The sequence below is a fragment of the Microtus oregoni genome, unplaced genomic scaffold, assembly GCF_018167655.1.
Source record: "Microtus oregoni isolate MIOR12 unplaced genomic scaffold, Mior012 000025F_ref0000491, whole genome shotgun sequence".
NCBI classification, from domain to species: Eukaryota; Metazoa; Chordata; class Mammalia; order Rodentia; family Cricetidae; genus Microtus; species Microtus oregoni.
The window spans coordinates 26,714,419-26,730,915 of record NW_024543084.1 but is presented as its reverse complement, the minus strand read 5'-3'; the positions used below and the strand labels follow the sequence as shown (position 1 = coordinate 26,730,915).

Genomic DNA, 16,497 nt, shown 5'->3' with positions numbered 1-16,497 from the left:
CAACTCCACCTGGTTGATATAACGTCATGATACTGAAAGCACTACTACAAGACCCGTTTTGGGTACCAGCTGCACAAGACGATCCCAACTTGGTTAACTGAAATGGTGCACATCTTTCACAACATTCTGGCCAGACCTGCACAAAAAACTCAGAGACTATTTGCAATTTTAAAAGACATTGATCTTGAAATTTAACCATCATTTTACTTTCACAGGATCCCCCAGAAAGAACGTCGCCCCCATGACAGCTGGAAGTAATTCTAGAGGACGACATCCCCTCTCCCAGTAAAGTTTGTCTGTGGGTTTAGGGACATCATTTAGGGGTTGATTATAATTAGTATATGGTTGAGGGATCATTTTGGGATAAAAAAGAGGGATAATGGGATAATAGATTTGTAATTGTGAGTTACTGTTTTTAGACAAATATATTGGTATCGATTCTTGTATATTGATACAAAGTTAAATTATATTGACTATTGTATGCATGCAGGTTTCTACCTCTGTTTAAAACATTTTTATGTATTCATATATATATATTGTATATATTTACCATATTGCAGTGTACATTCCTACCTCTGATTAAGATACTTGTATATTGTTTGTGTATTGATATATATTTACCATATTGCAATGTATATTTGAACATTGTTTATATTTGGAGGTCATTATCCTCATTTGTTACACAGTTGTTTATTGTCTTAGTCTTAGATAGATATTGAGAATTATATAGATTAATAGTCATCTAAGTTTGTCATCTATAATTAGACTAATCAGGTTCTTTAGATACATAGAGATTATACTCAGTATAGATAGATAATCTTCAACCTCTTCAAAGAGCTGTAGAAATGGCCTTTAAACTAATTCAGAGTTTCATGATAGTGAGACACAATTGCTCCTGGCAGCACCGATCTATTCCCGAGAGAATGTTGAGCACCAAAGACACTCCACCTGGAGCCTTTCTTTTTGGCAGAACTGGCCTTTGGTCAAAGAAATGCCCATACCTCAACCACTGACAGAGATACAGAGCATGCATCAATGGATAAAACAGGACTGTCATATCCTGCCAAGACAGGGTAAGATAGTCTTGAAAAGTTGCTTGCCTTTGAAAATGGTATGTCAGTTATGTTAGGCCTTAGCCAAAGTTGGTTGCTTCAACGCTGCAAACGTGACTTTGGGTGATTGCCTAGGTAGCTAGTTGTCTCTGTGATTTGTTGCATGTTTTGGAAGTTGTTTTACTGAACTTCCTAATTACCCAGATAACATTATTTCCCTTCTCAGATCTTCTATGGGGTTGAAGACTATATAAATGTAGTTACTTTTCTTTCATGACTTGGCCAAGTTATTTATTATACAAGACCTAAGCTAGTTAGAATAGGATATTTGTACTTATTGTATATAATTTCATAGTAGGTTTAGAACTCTCTTACTTAAATAAAAGGGGGAGGTGTTGCGGGAGGTCCTTCTGCTCCTCCAGCCAATAGCCGCTGAGATACCAGCCCATTGGGGCGTGGTCTCTCTCTTTAAAAAAGCGGCCACTTCCCTCTCCTCTCTCTCGTTTCCTGCTCCACTTCCAGCGACTAGACTCCCTTCCTGATTGCGCAGAGGGCTGTTGTCTGAGGCGGCGATCTGTAAGTTTTTCCCCCTTTAAATAAATACCATCCTATCAATCATAATTCCAAACTGGTGTGGGATTTTTTTGTGATTTACGCCTTCATCATCTGGCGCCTTCACTTCCTTGGTTAGAGTAACCCCAAGATATTTTATGCTATTTGTGGCTATCATGAAGGTGATGCTTCTCTGATTTCCCTCTCTGCTTCCTTATCCTTTGTGTATAGGAGGGCAACTGATTTTTTTGGAATTGATCTTGTATCCTGTCACGCTACTAAAGGTGTTTATCAGCTGTAGGAGTTCGGTAGAGTTTTTGGGGTTGCTTATGTACACTATCATATCATCTGCAAATAATGAAAGTTTCACTTCTTCCTTTCCAATTCGAATCCCTTTGATTCCCTAATGTTGTCTTATTGCTATTGCTAGAACTTCAAGCACTATATTGAAGAGATATGGCGAGAGTGGACAGCCTTGTCCTGTTCCTGAGTTTAGTGGGATGGCTTTGAGTTTCTCTCCATTTAATTTGATGTTAGCTGTCAGCTTGCTGCAAATAGCTTTTATTATATTTAGGTATGACCCTTTTATCCCTAGTCTCTCCAAGACCTTTATCATAAAGGGATGTTGAATTTTGTCAAATGCTTTTTCAGCATCAAATGAAATGATCATATGTTTTTTTTTCCTTTCAGTTTATTTATATGATGGATTACATTGATAGATTTGCGTATGTTGAACCAGCCCTGCATCCCTGGGATGAAGCCTACTTGATCATAATGGATAATTTTTCTAATGTGTTCTTGGATTCGGTTTGCCAGTATTTTATTGAGGATTTTCGCATCAATGTTCATGAGTGAGATTGGCCTGTAATTCTCTTTCTTGGTTGAGTCTTTGTGTGGTTTTGGTATCAGGGTAACTGTAGCTTCATAAAAGGAATTTGGTAATGACTCTTCTGTTTCTATTTTGTGAAATACATTAAGGAGTATAGGTATTAGGTCTTCTTGGAAGTTCTGGTAGAATTTTCCATTGAAACCATCTGGTCCTGGGCCGTTTTTATTCATTTATTTATTTATTTATTTGTAGGGAGGTTTTTGATGACAGCTTCTAATTCCTCGTGACTTACAGGTCTATTTAAATTGGTCACCTGGTCTTCATTTAATTTTGGTATGTGGTACTTGTCTTAAAAAAATGTCCATTTCTTTTACATTTTCCAGTTTTGTGGCATACAGGCTTTTGTAATAAGATCTAATGATTCTCTGAATTTCCTTTGTGTCTGTGGTTATGTCCCCCTTTTCATTTCTGAACTTATTGATTTGTGTTTTCTCCTTCTTCCATTTGATTAATTTGGAAAGGGGTTTCTCAATCTTGTTGATTTTCTCCAGGAACCAGATTTTTGTTTAATTGGTTCTTTGGATTGTTTTCTGTGTTTCTATTTTGTTGATTTCAGCCCTCAGTTTGATTATTTCCAGTCTTCTACTCCTCCTGGGTGAGTCGCCTTCTTTTTTTCTAGAGCTTTCAGCTGTGCTGTTAAGTCTCTATGTGTGCTTTCTCTGTTTTCTTTATGTGGGCACTTAGTGCTATGAACTTTCCGCTTAGCACTGCTTTCATAGTGTCCCATAGGTTTGGGTATGTTGTGTCTTTATTTTCATTGACTTCAAGGAAGACTAATTTCTTTCTTTCTTCCTTGACGCAGGGGTGGTTCAGTAGTTGACTGTTCAGTTTCCATGAGTTTGTAGGCTTTCTGGGGTTAGAACTGTTGTTGAATTCTAACTTTATTCCATGTCGATCCAATAGTACATAGGTGGTTACTACAATTTCTTTGTATCTATGGAGGTTTGCTTTGATACCAATTATGTGATCAATTTTTGAGAAGGTTCCATGAGATGCTGAGAAGAAGGTATATTCTTTTCTGTTAGAGTGGAATGTTCTATAGATGTCTGTTAAGTCCATTTGGTTTATTACATCTGTTAGTTCTCTTATTTCTCTGTCAAGTTTCTGTCTGTTTGACCTGTCCATTGGTGAGAGCGGAATGTTGAAATCTCCTACTATTAGAGTGTGGGGTTTGATGTATGCTTTTGAGTTCTAGTAATCTTTCTTTTACATAAGTGGGTGCTTTTATATTAGGGGCGTAGATATTCAGGATTGAGACTTCCTCCTGATGAATTGTTCCTGTTATGAGTAGATAATGTCCTCCATCTCTTCTGATTGATTTTAGTTTGAAATAAATTTTGTTAGATATTAGTATAGCCACTCCTGCCTGTTTCTTTGATCCATTTGATTGGAAAACTTTTTCCCAACCCTTTACTCTGAGGCAGTGTCTGTCTTTGAGGTTGAGGTGTGTTTCTTGTAAACAGCAGAATGTTGGGTCCTGATTTCATATCCATTCTCTTAACCTGTGTCTTTTTATTGGTGAATTGAGTCCATCGATATTAAGTGATATTAATGACCAGTGGTTGCTAACTCTGGTTATTTTTTCTGGTGGTAGTGTTTGTGTGTTTCCCTTCTTTGAGTTGTGATGGTGGAGGGTTGTTAGATACTTGTTTATTATGGGTGTTGTTGGCTTCCTTGGTTTGTGGTTTTCCTTCTAGTATTTTCTGTAAGGCTGGGTTTGTGGCTATGTATTGTTTAAATCTGTTTTTGTCCTGGAATATCTTATTTTCTCCATCGAAGGCGAATGCAAGCTTTCCTGGGTATAGTAGTCCGGGCTTGCATCCATGGTCTCTTAGTTTCTATAGCACATCTATCCAAGACCTTCTGGCTTTCATGGTTTCCACTGAGAAGTCAGGTGTAATTCTGATAGGTTTCCCTTTATATCTTACTTGACCTTTTCCCCTTGAAGCTTAATATTCGTTCTTTATTCTGTATATTTTGTGTTTTGATTATTATATGGCAAGGGGATGCTTTTTTTTTTGATCCAGTCTATTTGGTGTTCTGTATGCTTCTTGTACCTTCATAGAATATCCTACTTTAGAAATATCTTTCTTTGGGAAAGTTTTCTTCTTTAATTTTGTTGAATATATTTTCTGGGCCTTTGAGCTGTAATTCTCCTTTTTTTTATTTAATTAAAAATTTCCACCTCCTTCCCTCCTCCCATTTCCCTCCCACTCCCCCCATCCCCCTTCCCCTTCCTCTCCAGTCCAAAGAACAGTCAGGGTTCTCTGCCCTGTGGGAAGTCCAAGGTCCTCCCCACTCCATCCAGGACTAGGAAGGTGAGCATCCAAACAGACTAGGCTCCCACAAAGTCATTACATGCAGTAGGATCAAAACCCAGTGCCATTGTCCTTGGCTTCTCAGTCAGCCCTCCTTGTCTCTTCTCCTACCTCTATTATTCTTAGGCTTGATCTTTTTTGGTATCCCAGATTTCCTGGATGTTTTATGTTAAGAATTTGTTGGTTTGCTGTTTTCTTTGATCAGTGAGTTTATTTCCTCTATAGTTTCTTCAGCGTCTGAGATTCTTTCTTCTATCTCTTGTATTCTGTTGGTTATACTTGTCTTTGAAGTTTCTGTTCATTTCCCCAGATTTTCCATATCCTGCCATCTATTCGTTTGTGTTTTCTTCATTGCCTTCATTTCAGTTTTCAAGTCTTGAACTGTTTCTATTACCTGTTTGATTGCTTTTTCTAGGTTTTCTTGGGTATCTTTGAGGGATTTATTCATTTCTTCTAACTTTTTGTTAGTCTTCTCATCCATTTCTTTAAAGGAGTTTTTCACATCCTGTTTAATGGTCTCTAACATTTTCATGATGTTACGTTTAAAGTCGATTTCTTTTACTTCTTCTGGATTAGAATGTTCAAATCTTCCTGTTGTATGTTCGCTGGAATCTGGTGTTATTATGTTGCCTTTCAGATTGTTGGGGGAATTCTTACATTGGTGCCTGCCCATCTCTTCAAATGCTGTTAGGAGAGTCTTGGCCCCTTGGTCCGATCTTTGCTGTGGCTAATTGTGTACTTGGGGGGTTTTCTTGGTCTGCCCTTTCTTAGATCCCTTGAGTTGGCTCTCAGATCCTCTCCACCCTCAAGTAGGTTGTGGTGGTGGACCTAAGGACCCTACAGATGGAGAGAAGTGCTTGGGGGACAAACTGGGATGGGATAAGTAGAGAAAGGCAGTAGCCGGGGAGAAGCCCCACTGAATGGCCAGAATGTTTAGGGGATTGGAGGTTGCCTGTGCTCCATTCCTGGGGCGTCCCACCGGCCAGTCGGGAACTCATTTACCCCTCCAGACGGAACTTCTGGTACAGGAGCAGGGCCCACTTGCTGGCCAGGGACCTTGCAGACAAAAGGGTGGGCTTGCTAGGTGCAGGGTCAGTAGAACAAAGACACTCCTGCAGCAGTTGCACTCATCACTTTGTCCCCAGACCCTCAACCCCAAAGCAGGCTGAGTTGGGGGATCCTATGACCCCGCAGATGGAAAAGGGTGCTTGGGGGCAACCTGGGATGGGATAAGTAGAAAAAGGTTGCTTCCTAGTATTTAAATAAGCAATGGACCACTGAGAGGTTGGGCACCACATTCTATACATTACAGCAGAAAAGTACTTATCAGAACGTGAAAACGTAACAGAAAGTGAACAAAAGACAAAGCATATGAGGATCACAATAACTTTTATTAAATCAATTGACCACACCAAAAAAAACCACACTTTTAATATCCAACCCAAATATTTCAAAATAGAAACCATCAGTCTTGAGTAAACATGGTAAATTAATTACTTACTTCAAGGCTACAATGAAAAAGAGATGAAACAGGATTTTTTTTCTTGAAAGTGAAGACAACTGTGATGTCTTTACAAAATCATTTTCACAAATAGGGTTTTTCTCTTCTATGAGTTCTTACACATTTCCTGATATCAAGATGATATGTACAAGGCTAGAGATTGGCAGAGCAGTTGTGACAAGTTCCCTCCCAGGACCAAGGCCAGATTTTTGACAACTACCTGTAGACAGAGGCTGCTTGTTCATTTTTCGGCTACCCAGACCCAAATAATCACATGGAAACTACATTAATTACAATATTCATTGCTTGGCCTATCAACTCAGGCTCATTATAAACTAACTCTTACGTCTTAAATTAACAGATTTCTACTAATCTGTGTATCACCATGAGGCTGTAGTCTACCAGAAAGTTTCAGCATGTATCTCCCTGACTTCACCTACTCTCTCTCTATATATCTTGTCCAGCCTGGTTATATCCTGCCCTGTCATATACCAAAGCAGTTTTATTAATGAACCAATAAAAGCAACACATATAAAGAAAGACATCACATATCAACTACCTGTGTAATTCCTGCTACAAGAAGATCATAGAGTCTAACCTTCTTGGAAACCAGCATTAAAATGCATATCCCCACACAAAGATACAATGACATTGCATAATTAAAATTAAATTAAACCCTTAAATTGTCGCTCATGAATGTTTTTTTTTGAGTAAACATTCATGCATATAACACAGGTGTTTAGGCACTTAAACACTTACTTATAGGTTTTCCTCATCTTTAATTGGTTCTAAGCATATCAGCTTGAAGTCAGAGAAATTAATCCTTCACAGTTGGCTGTATCATGTAGGAAGATTTAAAAAATAAAACTGTGCTGGAAGAATAGGATTGAGAGTTTCCATCCACACACCATTTCTATTTCCCACTCTCTGCTTCATGCTGAAGGCTGCTTTGGCTGCTAAGCCTGACACTTGGAGCCCTGCCACTTGCATGGTGATCTTGTATCACTCTGGAACCATGGGAAATTAAACTCTTTCCTAAGGTGGCTTGGACATTATGTTTATCACAGCAACAGAAAAGGCACTATTACACATCCATAAAGTTTTACACACAGATGAGTTATTTCATGTAGCTGAAGCATGAAATCTAAAAGGGTTAACTTACTTAAATCCACAGAGCTTTTGTCACATGAGTTTGCAGATAAAAACAAAATAAAGAGAGATGTCATAATGCTTGAACAGATTGTTGACATTTGTCAGATCTTTTTTTCTCCATAACAAATAATCTTGTGTAATTGAATGTAAGTGTGCTGGCTAATGGTATTGCCAAATCCTTTATAGTCAGATTCCCACAGGTATGAGTTCTTTCAGGTTCTCAAAGATTACTGTGATATACAAAGGTTTTAACAGACCAATTACACACTAAAAGTTCTACTCATGTATAGACCACCATGAAGTGCCAAAATTTTGCCACACATTTATAGGTTTTTTTTTCTGTGATACAATTTTGTCTCAGGATTTTGAAGGGTGTTGATAGAAGCAAAGGCTTTATCACCTTTATTATATTTGTATAGTTTCTCCCCAGTGTGTGTTCTTTTATGTCTTTAGAGACTGCTGAGATGTGCAAAGGCTTTATCACATAGCTTACATTTATAAGGTTTCTCTCCAGTACATCTTTTACATATCCCGAGACTACTTTGACATGCAAAGGATTTACCATATTCATTGCATTCCTAAGGTTTCTCTCCACTGTGTGTTCTTTTATGTACTTGGAGATAACTGTGACTTCTAAAGGCTTTACCACATTCATTACAGCTGTAAGGTTTCTCTCCACTGTGTGTTCTTTTATGTGCTTGGAGATAACTGTGACTTCTAAAGGCTTTACCACATTCATTACAGCTGTAAGGTTTCTCTCCACTGTGTGTTCTTTTATGTGCTTGGAGATAACTGTGACTTCTAAAGGCTTTACCACATTCATTACAGCTGTAAGGTTTCTCTCCACTGTGTAGTCTTTCATGTACTTGGAGATAACTTTGACGTACAAAGGCTTTACCACATTCACTACAGTTGTAAGGTTTCTCTCCACTGTGTGTTCTTTTATGTTCTTGGAGATATCTGTGACTTGTAAAGGCTTTGCCACATTCATTACAGCTGTAAGGTTTCTCTCCACTATGTGTTCTTTTATGTACTTGAAGATAGCTGTGACTTGTAAAGGCTTTGCCACATTCATTACAGCTGTAAGGTTTCTCTCCACTATGTGTTCTTTTATGTACTTGGAGACAATTGTGACTTGTAAAGGCTTTACCACATTCATTACAGCTGTAAGGTTTCTCTCCACTATGTGTTCTTTTATGTACTTGGAGATAACTGTGACTTCTAAAGGCTTTACCACATTCATTACAGCTGTAAGGTTTCTCTCCACTGTGTGTTCTTTTATGTTCTTGGAGAGAACTGTGACTTCTAAAGGCTTTACCACATTCATTACAGCTATAAGGTTTCTCTCCACTATGTGTTCTTTTATGTACTCGCAGATAATAGTTACATGTAAAAGCTTTACCACATTGATTACATTCATAAGGTTTCTTTCCAGAATGTCTTTTTTTATGTACTTGAAGATGACTGTGACGTCCAAAGGCTTTACCACATTGATTACATTCATAAGGTTTCTCTCCAGTATGTGTTCTTTTATGTACTTGAAGATGATTGTTACTTATAAAGTCTTTACCACATTGATTACATTTGTAGGGTTTCTCTCCAGTATGTGTTCTTTTATGTACTTGAAGATGACTGTTACTTGCAAAGGCTTTACCACATTCATGACATTCAAAAGGTTTCTCCCCAGTATGTGTTCTTTTATGTTTTTGAAAACTACTGGGGCGGGAAAAGGCTTTACCACATTGATGACATTCATAAGGTTTCTCTCCAGTATGTCTTCTTTTATGCTTTTGAAGATAACGGTGACATCCAAAGGCTTTACCACATTGATTACAATTGTAAAGTTTCTCTCCACTGTGTATTTTTTTATGATTTTGGAGATGGCTCTGTTGTGCAAAGGCTTTGCCACACTGACTATGTTCAAAAGATTTCTCTCCAGTATGATGTGCAGAGGCTGCACCATATTCAATACCGTCATAGGGTTTCTTTCCAGTATGATTACTCTCAATCCTTTGAAGATGACTATGACATGCAAAGGCTATACAACACTGAGTGAATTCAGAGGGTTTCTCTCCAGTACAAATTCTTTCATGCCTGTGGAGAAAATTGGCAAATGGAAAAGCTTTAACACATTCATTATTCTGATGAATCTCTATACTTATATACAAATTAATTTTAAAATTCAGACTAACTGTAAAGGGGAATCAGATATTAAGGTTTACACTCATGGTGTTCCCCTAAATTAAGCATTGTTTTGTGTCTTTGAAGATACCTGTGATAGTAAAAGCCTTTAAAAAAAATGGTCCATTTTTTAAATATAGTATCTTTTTTCCATGTTCATATATTTGAAGAGAACTGGAAGAACTTAGAACTTTACCATACTGTTCCATTAATAAGTTTTCCTACAGTGTGAGCCATACCACATTTCAAAATGAACCATGACAAACAGATGTATTTACACATTGCAACAGTCATGGGGATTTGCTACAATGTGAGGTTGTTGATGTATTCCCAATAAAGTTGGAAAACTAATTAATTGTAAACTTGTAAATTGTAAGTTGTATCACATTCAACAAGTTACTTAAAGTGGAGACGACAAACTATCTTCTAATAGTCCTGGAAGAGAAACAGGTAAACCGCTCCTTTCCATATCCTTATGTGCACATGGCTTGTATGCAGAGTGACATATGAGGTATCTATTAAAAAAGAATAACAACAAAAGATTTCCACAGTGCATTCACATTTTGACTTTCTGTTCCTCATAGACAGTGGTATAGGTATTAAGATTTCTCCAAAGCAACCTTGTTGACTCTCATAAACTGTCCCCCTTTGATAAATTTAGTAAAGTCACAAGTATATGAGGACCATGAGCCTTGCTATGGACGACTGCTTGTTAGACGGTTTTGGACATATACTTATGACATCTATACCTTTTGCACTATCTAAGTGGTATAAGTCTTAATGGATCAGAACTTCTACAGTGTAGCTATCATTGGCCTGAGATTCAAATGGTGATATTTGTGAGGCATTGTTTCCTTGTCTTCTTTCTGAGAGGAATGACTTGAAAACAGAGATCGCCTCCCTGACACTGAGTTATATGGTTTTGTGAGAAGTTAATAATCATGAATACACTTTAAGCTGTGCTTATTTATATCGTTGATTTTCTTTAACACTTCTAGGACACACTAAAAATTTCTTTAGAGCCACATTCTTATCAGTCGTAAATGAAAATTACCTTCCATGTCTTCTAGAACTTTGACACCCTTCTTCAATAGGACGGGTTTCCCAATGGTAGCCTAAAATACAGTAGCAGGAAATGTATGATATATTATTGGAAATTGTACAAGATTGAAATTACTATCTTCAGTGAACCTTAACAACTTCCCTGATTTATTCACCTCACTCTTCCTCTTTTTCAATCAAAATTACAGAAGATCACCAATAACCAAGAAACAGTTATTTTATTTTAAAATGTGAAGGAAAACTCAGTCTTACCTATAGCAGCGAGGTTCCTGTAGGTCTCTAGCATCACAGATTTGTACAGACTCTTCTGGGAAAGATCCAGCAAAGCCCACTCTTCAAAACTGAAGTCAATATGCACGTCATCATAGGTCACTGCACTCTAAAATATACCATACATGTGTACAATAGAAAGAATGATACTGAAAAGTTGTAAAGGTATACTTCTTTGACAATATATTCATATAATTGTGTTGCTCCCCATACTTTATTCCACAACATAGAAGTTCTAATATAATCTCCAAGTCACTTTAAAAAGAAACTGTATGAGAGGTTCACCTTTGCCCTTTCTGCACCCTTTGAAAAGTCTTAAAAGAAAAATGCCCATTAACAGACATACAGCAAGACAAACAACAGATCAACAGTACTGATAACACATCAGAGTGATTGAATGAACAGTTACAAGTATAAATACATGGACAAGCTGGGTGTCTTCACTCATGCCCATAATCAAAGGGCTCAGGAAGCAGAGGTAAGTGAATTTAATTGAGGTGGATGCCAGCCTGGCATATGAAGTGAGTTTCAAGATAGCCAGAGTTATGTATTAATAAGACCTGTCTCTACCACAAATATCAATCAAATAAAAAAGGTAGAAGGAACTGAGAGCTTTTTACAGAAGTTCTTACAAAGAGGAAGGCATTCACTCCAGTTCTATATTCATCTTCCAGGAACCTGAGGTGCTGCAGATTAAACTGTCACATTAATAAGATCTTACTAAAATGGAATGCAGTTACAAATGGACAGATGAAAATATTAGCAATGAAATGTTGTTATTAATAAAGAACACAGGGGAGGACAGATGGTTCAGTAGTGAAGATCTCCTGCTAGTCTTGCACATAGGTGGTTCAATTGCCAGTATTTAAATCGGGGCTCACAACTATCCATTACTCCAAGTTGCAGGGATGATGAGGCCATCTTCTGACTACTGTGAAGAGCAAGTATATGTATCCATGTGGTACATAAACATGCATATGGGCAAAAAAAATAATATTTGTTCATAGGAATTCAAAATAAGGTAAGAGGATTGTCACACGTTTGGAATTCTGTGACTCAGAATGTCCAGGCAGTATTAATTTCATGAATATTACCAACCTGGGAAAAAGAATGAAACCCAAATTTCAAAATTCAAGATGCAGGTGAAAAATCAGTACAACAGCATATGCTTGACATGCATACAAAAACCTAGTTCCAGACCTATCAGGCAATAATATATATATTTCAAAAACCCAGGCCCACCTTTACAACCCGCACTCCGGGGCTCAGAATCACTTGGATCTCTGAGTTGAAGCCAGCCTGGTCTACAGAGCTACTTTCAGAACAGCCAGTACTACACAGATAAACCTTGCCTTAAAAAACAGAAATGAAAACAAACAAAAAAAATCAGCCTAACAAATTGCATTGAATAGCAATTGTTCAACTGTATCTCATGTGCTTTAGTGATATCATCTACAGTGATGGTGAAGTCATGAAAAAAGGACACAAAGTCCAGAAAATGGTTGAGATTATATATAAACATGCAAATCCCATCTCCAGTGAGTCCTGAAGGTTCTACAAGCATCCCAAAGATACTCACCATAAATAAATAAGTATTCAAATAAATCATCCTATCTGGGGCTTTTCATTCAATTGGCTACATTCTGACTCAGGTCACTACAGACTCTTGATCATTCCATAAAAAATGAACTTACTGATTTAATAATTATCATAGCCTTCAACAGTCCCTATACTGTCAGGAGCCATTTCCTCCTAGGATTATTTCAGGAACCATCGCCCTGGGGAGTCTGCAGAGAACCCCACACCCCCAATTGTGTTAAGAATCGTTCTATTGACAGAGCCTACCCCACACTCAATTAGCTGTTAATAGAGAGCTATCTGTTAGCGGAACCCGCCCCACATTCCAAACTATCTAGAGAACTAGGTGTGTCAACCTGTGAACTCCTGGCCTACGTGACCTGACCGAACGTAACCTCCTGGCCTACATGACCAACATGAACGATGCGGCAAGAGCCCAGGCTCTTCTCCCTTCCCCCCCAAATTCCTTATCCTATATAAGCTGTGACCCTGTCTCTAATAAACGGAGGCTTTGACAAGAACCCCGCTTAGCCTCCTTCTTCTCTCTTAGCCCATTATCTTCCAGATAGTGCCTCTCCGGGACCCTGGAATAACTGACTAAACTGAGTAACCCACCCAAAAGCGGTTTACACTATACCATTTAAATGTCCAAAGTCTCTTCTGACACTCAAGGCAATAGTGACATCTTGAAAAATCAGAAAACAAGTGACATCTTTCCAACATAAAATGGCACAGAATACCCATTACTATCCCAAAAGAGAAAAACAGAGACATAGTAAGGAGAGATTGGAGCAAGGCAAGACTGAAACCCAGGAGGGCAAACACCAAATCCTGCAGCTCTGTCTCAGACAAATGGAGCTTCGGTTTCAAAGGGCTTAGGTGCCTCACTTTTTCCTGCAACTTATCATACATCTCTCCATGGAATATGTCTCATAGCTTAGATATTTCAACATCTTGTGCTCTCAAAATGCAACCCAGGCTTCAATCTCACAGCTTCAGGCAATGAACTCACAACACTGCCAAATATAGACACACACAACAGTGTTAAACTAAAACCACACACCATCAACTCCTACCCTGACATTTTGACTCTTTCCTGGTTCCAGAACCAGCACAACGTGGCAGATCCTGCCAAGACCAGCTTCTTAATTAGGATGGAACCTGTATCACTTGGACCACAGTTGCAGCAGGCTAAGTAGGAAGCTGCTTTCTGCAACTCGGAATCACTCTGCCTAATCTTTCCATTAATCAATGGAGTATCAGTTTTAGGACACCTAGCTATTTTCCACTGAAGAACAAGGGCCTCCTCTTTAAAGGTGAAAATCTCCTTGAAAAATTCCTGCCTGCTTCAGCACTTGACGGCCATCTGAAACTACCTTATCATAATCACTTATTTCTGTCCCACTTGCTAACTTTTTAACTGTGGACCTGAAGAAGCAAGCCATCACTAATAATCGTCCAACAGACTTAACATTCCATCTAAGAAAGCAGGCCATTACTTTTTAATGCTACCTCCTCACTCAATTTCTCAGGGCATGGGCAAAATAGGAGAGATTTTTGGTCAATATATCACACAAATGTTCTCTAACTTAATTTTTCATTGAGTCTGTTTCCAACTGAAATTCTATGACCTCGACTTCCACTGTCTGTATTACTCTCAACACTTCCAGGTTCTACAAGAAGAGACAGTTAAGCTCTGTGTACAGCTTTGCAGGTATTTTCTAATCTAAAGTATGGAAATCTTCCACATTCTTCCAAAAGACAATATTATCAGGTTCTGACCAGCAGCAACAATATCACTTTTGGTGGCACATTTTTTTTTTTTTGTTGTTGTTCTAACATGATTCTCTGCTCCTTTGATTAAATCCTTTAGCCAAAAGAACCTCAGGTAATGAATGGGGTTTTTTGTTGTTGTTGTTGTTGTTTTTGTTTTTCTGATTCTGTCATTTTGGAAGCTTATGATAAATACTCAAGCTAGCAACTGAAGACAAAAAGCATGACAAACAATCTTTCTTGGCTTTTTCTCTTGCATCGTCATTGTCTCATATTTAACTAGCTCTTATCCATCTGAGGCCCACTTGAGAAGGGATATTCCTTAGTGGAAGAACCGTCCCACATCAATCATCGACCAACAATCTCTCACAAACATAGGAGTTTATGGTTATTATGAATAAAGCTGTTAGAAAAATGGTTATGCAAGTGTACTTGTAGTAAGATGGAGGAACATTTTTTGGGTATATGACTAATAGTGGTATAGCTGCATCTAAGTAGACAGATTATCTGAAGAACTGCTATATTGATTTCCATAGTGGCTATACAACTTTATATTCCCACCAGAAAGTAAGGAAAGTTCCCCATGAGCTGTCATTTGCTCAACTGATCCCGGCCATTCTGACAGGTATAAGATGAAATCTCAAAGTAGTTTTGATTTCCTTTTCCTTGATGGTGAAGAATGTTGAACATTTCTTTAAGTGTTTACTAGCCATTGTAGAATCTTCTGTTGTGAAGTTTCAATTGGGCGCACATATAACAACACACTTTTAATATCTACCCCAAATACTACAAAATAGAAATCACGATGCTGTAATCTCAACCATCAGTCTTGAGTGAACAGGGTCAATTATTTACTTACTTGAAGGCTACAATGAAAAAGAGATGAAACAGGAATTTTCTTTTTGAAAGTGAAGACAACTGTGATGTCTAGTCTTACAAAATCATTTCCATAAATAGGGTTTTTCTCTTTTCTGAGTTCTTCCATATTTCCTGGTATCAAGATGATATTAAAAGCATAAATATTTACAGGGCTAGAGATATGGCAAGCAGACATGAGAAGTTCATTCCCAGAACCAAGGTCAGGTTTTTGACAACTACCTGTAATTCTTGCTACAAGAGAATCCTAGGGTCTAACTTTCTTGGGTATCAGCATGCACATGCACATATCCACACAAAGACACAATAACATTACATAATTAAAATTAAACCAAATCTTTAAACAAATTTTCACTCATGTTTTATCTTGTCGAAGCATTCATGCCTGTAACACAGGTGGTGAGTCATTTAAAGGCTTACTTACAGGGTTTTTCTTCATCTTGAATTTGTTCATGTAACAGAAAGCAAGCATGTCAGCTTGAAGTCAGAGAAATTAATCCTTCACAGTTGGCTGTATCATGTGGGAAGACTTAAACAATGCTGCTGGGCTGAAGAAATGTGTCCCGGGGGCAGGCCTGAGACTTTCCATCCACACACCATCTCTACTTCCCACTCTCTGCTTCATGCTGAAGGCTACTTAGCCTGACACTTGGAGCCCTGCCACTTCATGGTGATCCCATGGGAAAATTAACTCTTTCCTAAGGTGGCTTGGATATTATGTTCATCACAGCAACAGAAAAGGCACTATTATACATCCATGGAGTTTTATACATGGATGAGTTATTTCATGTAAGCGAAGTGAGTTATTTCATGTAAGTGAAGTAAAGTGTAAAATCTGAAAGGGTTACCTTATTTTTTAAATTCACCGGGATTTCGTCCATTTGTATTTGGTGGTACAAATGGAATAAAGAGGGACATCAAATGTTTGAACAGATTGTTGACACGTCAGAATTTTTCCCCTTCAATCTTGTGTAACTGGATTTAGGTATGTTGGCTAAAGATCTTACCAAATCCTTTCACTTCAGATTGCCTTCGGTATGAGTTTTTTGAGGTTCTCAAAAACTACTCTGATATGCAAAGGTCTTAACATATCAAGGTTTACTCTTGTGTTAATATTATGAAGGGCAAAACTTTTCCACACTCACTACATTTATAGGGCTTTTCTGCAGTATAACTTTTTCTCATGATTTTGGACAACAGCTGATATATGCAAAGGCTTTATCACACTGATTACATTTGTAGGGTTTCTCTCCAATGTGTTCTTTTATGTATTCGAAGATGACTGTGATGTGC

At 37.9% G+C, this 16,497-nt stretch overlaps 1 protein-coding gene across 1 annotated transcript; it reads right to left on the bottom strand.

Annotated features, from left to right (window-relative positions):
- Positions 1 to 6,192: 6,192 nt before the first annotated feature.
- Positions 6,193 to 16,343, bottom strand: LOC121463015 (zinc finger protein 431-like). The gene is made up of 5 exons (XM_041675042.1): positions 15,629 to 16,343; positions 15,188 to 15,318; positions 10,960 to 11,086; positions 10,700 to 10,760; positions 6,193 to 9,558 (listed from the first exon to the last, which is right to left on the bottom strand). The coding sequence occupies exons 2-5, from the start codon at positions 15,311 to 15,313 to the stop codon at positions 8,043 to 8,045; spliced, it is 1,830 nt and encodes a 609-aa protein (XP_041530976.1). The 5' UTR covers positions 15,314 to 15,318; positions 15,629 to 16,343; the 3' UTR covers positions 6,193 to 8,042.
- Positions 16,344 to 16,497: the final 154 nt, after the last annotated feature.

Excerpts from the sequence above, each read along its gene's own strand:
- LOC121463015 (XM_041675042.1), bottom strand. The coding sequence starts at position 15,313 with ATGGAAGAACTCAGAAAAGAGAAAAACCCTATTTATGGAAATGATTTT. Across the intron at positions 10,761-10,959 it reads CAGGAACCTCGCTGCTATAG|GCTACCATTGGGAAACCCGT; the intron begins GTAAGACTGAGT and ends ACTGTATTTTAG. Across the intron at positions 9,559-10,699 it reads AGTTCTAGAAGACATGGAAG|GCATGAAAGAATTTGTACTG; the intron begins GTAATTTTCATT and ends TTTTCTCCACAG.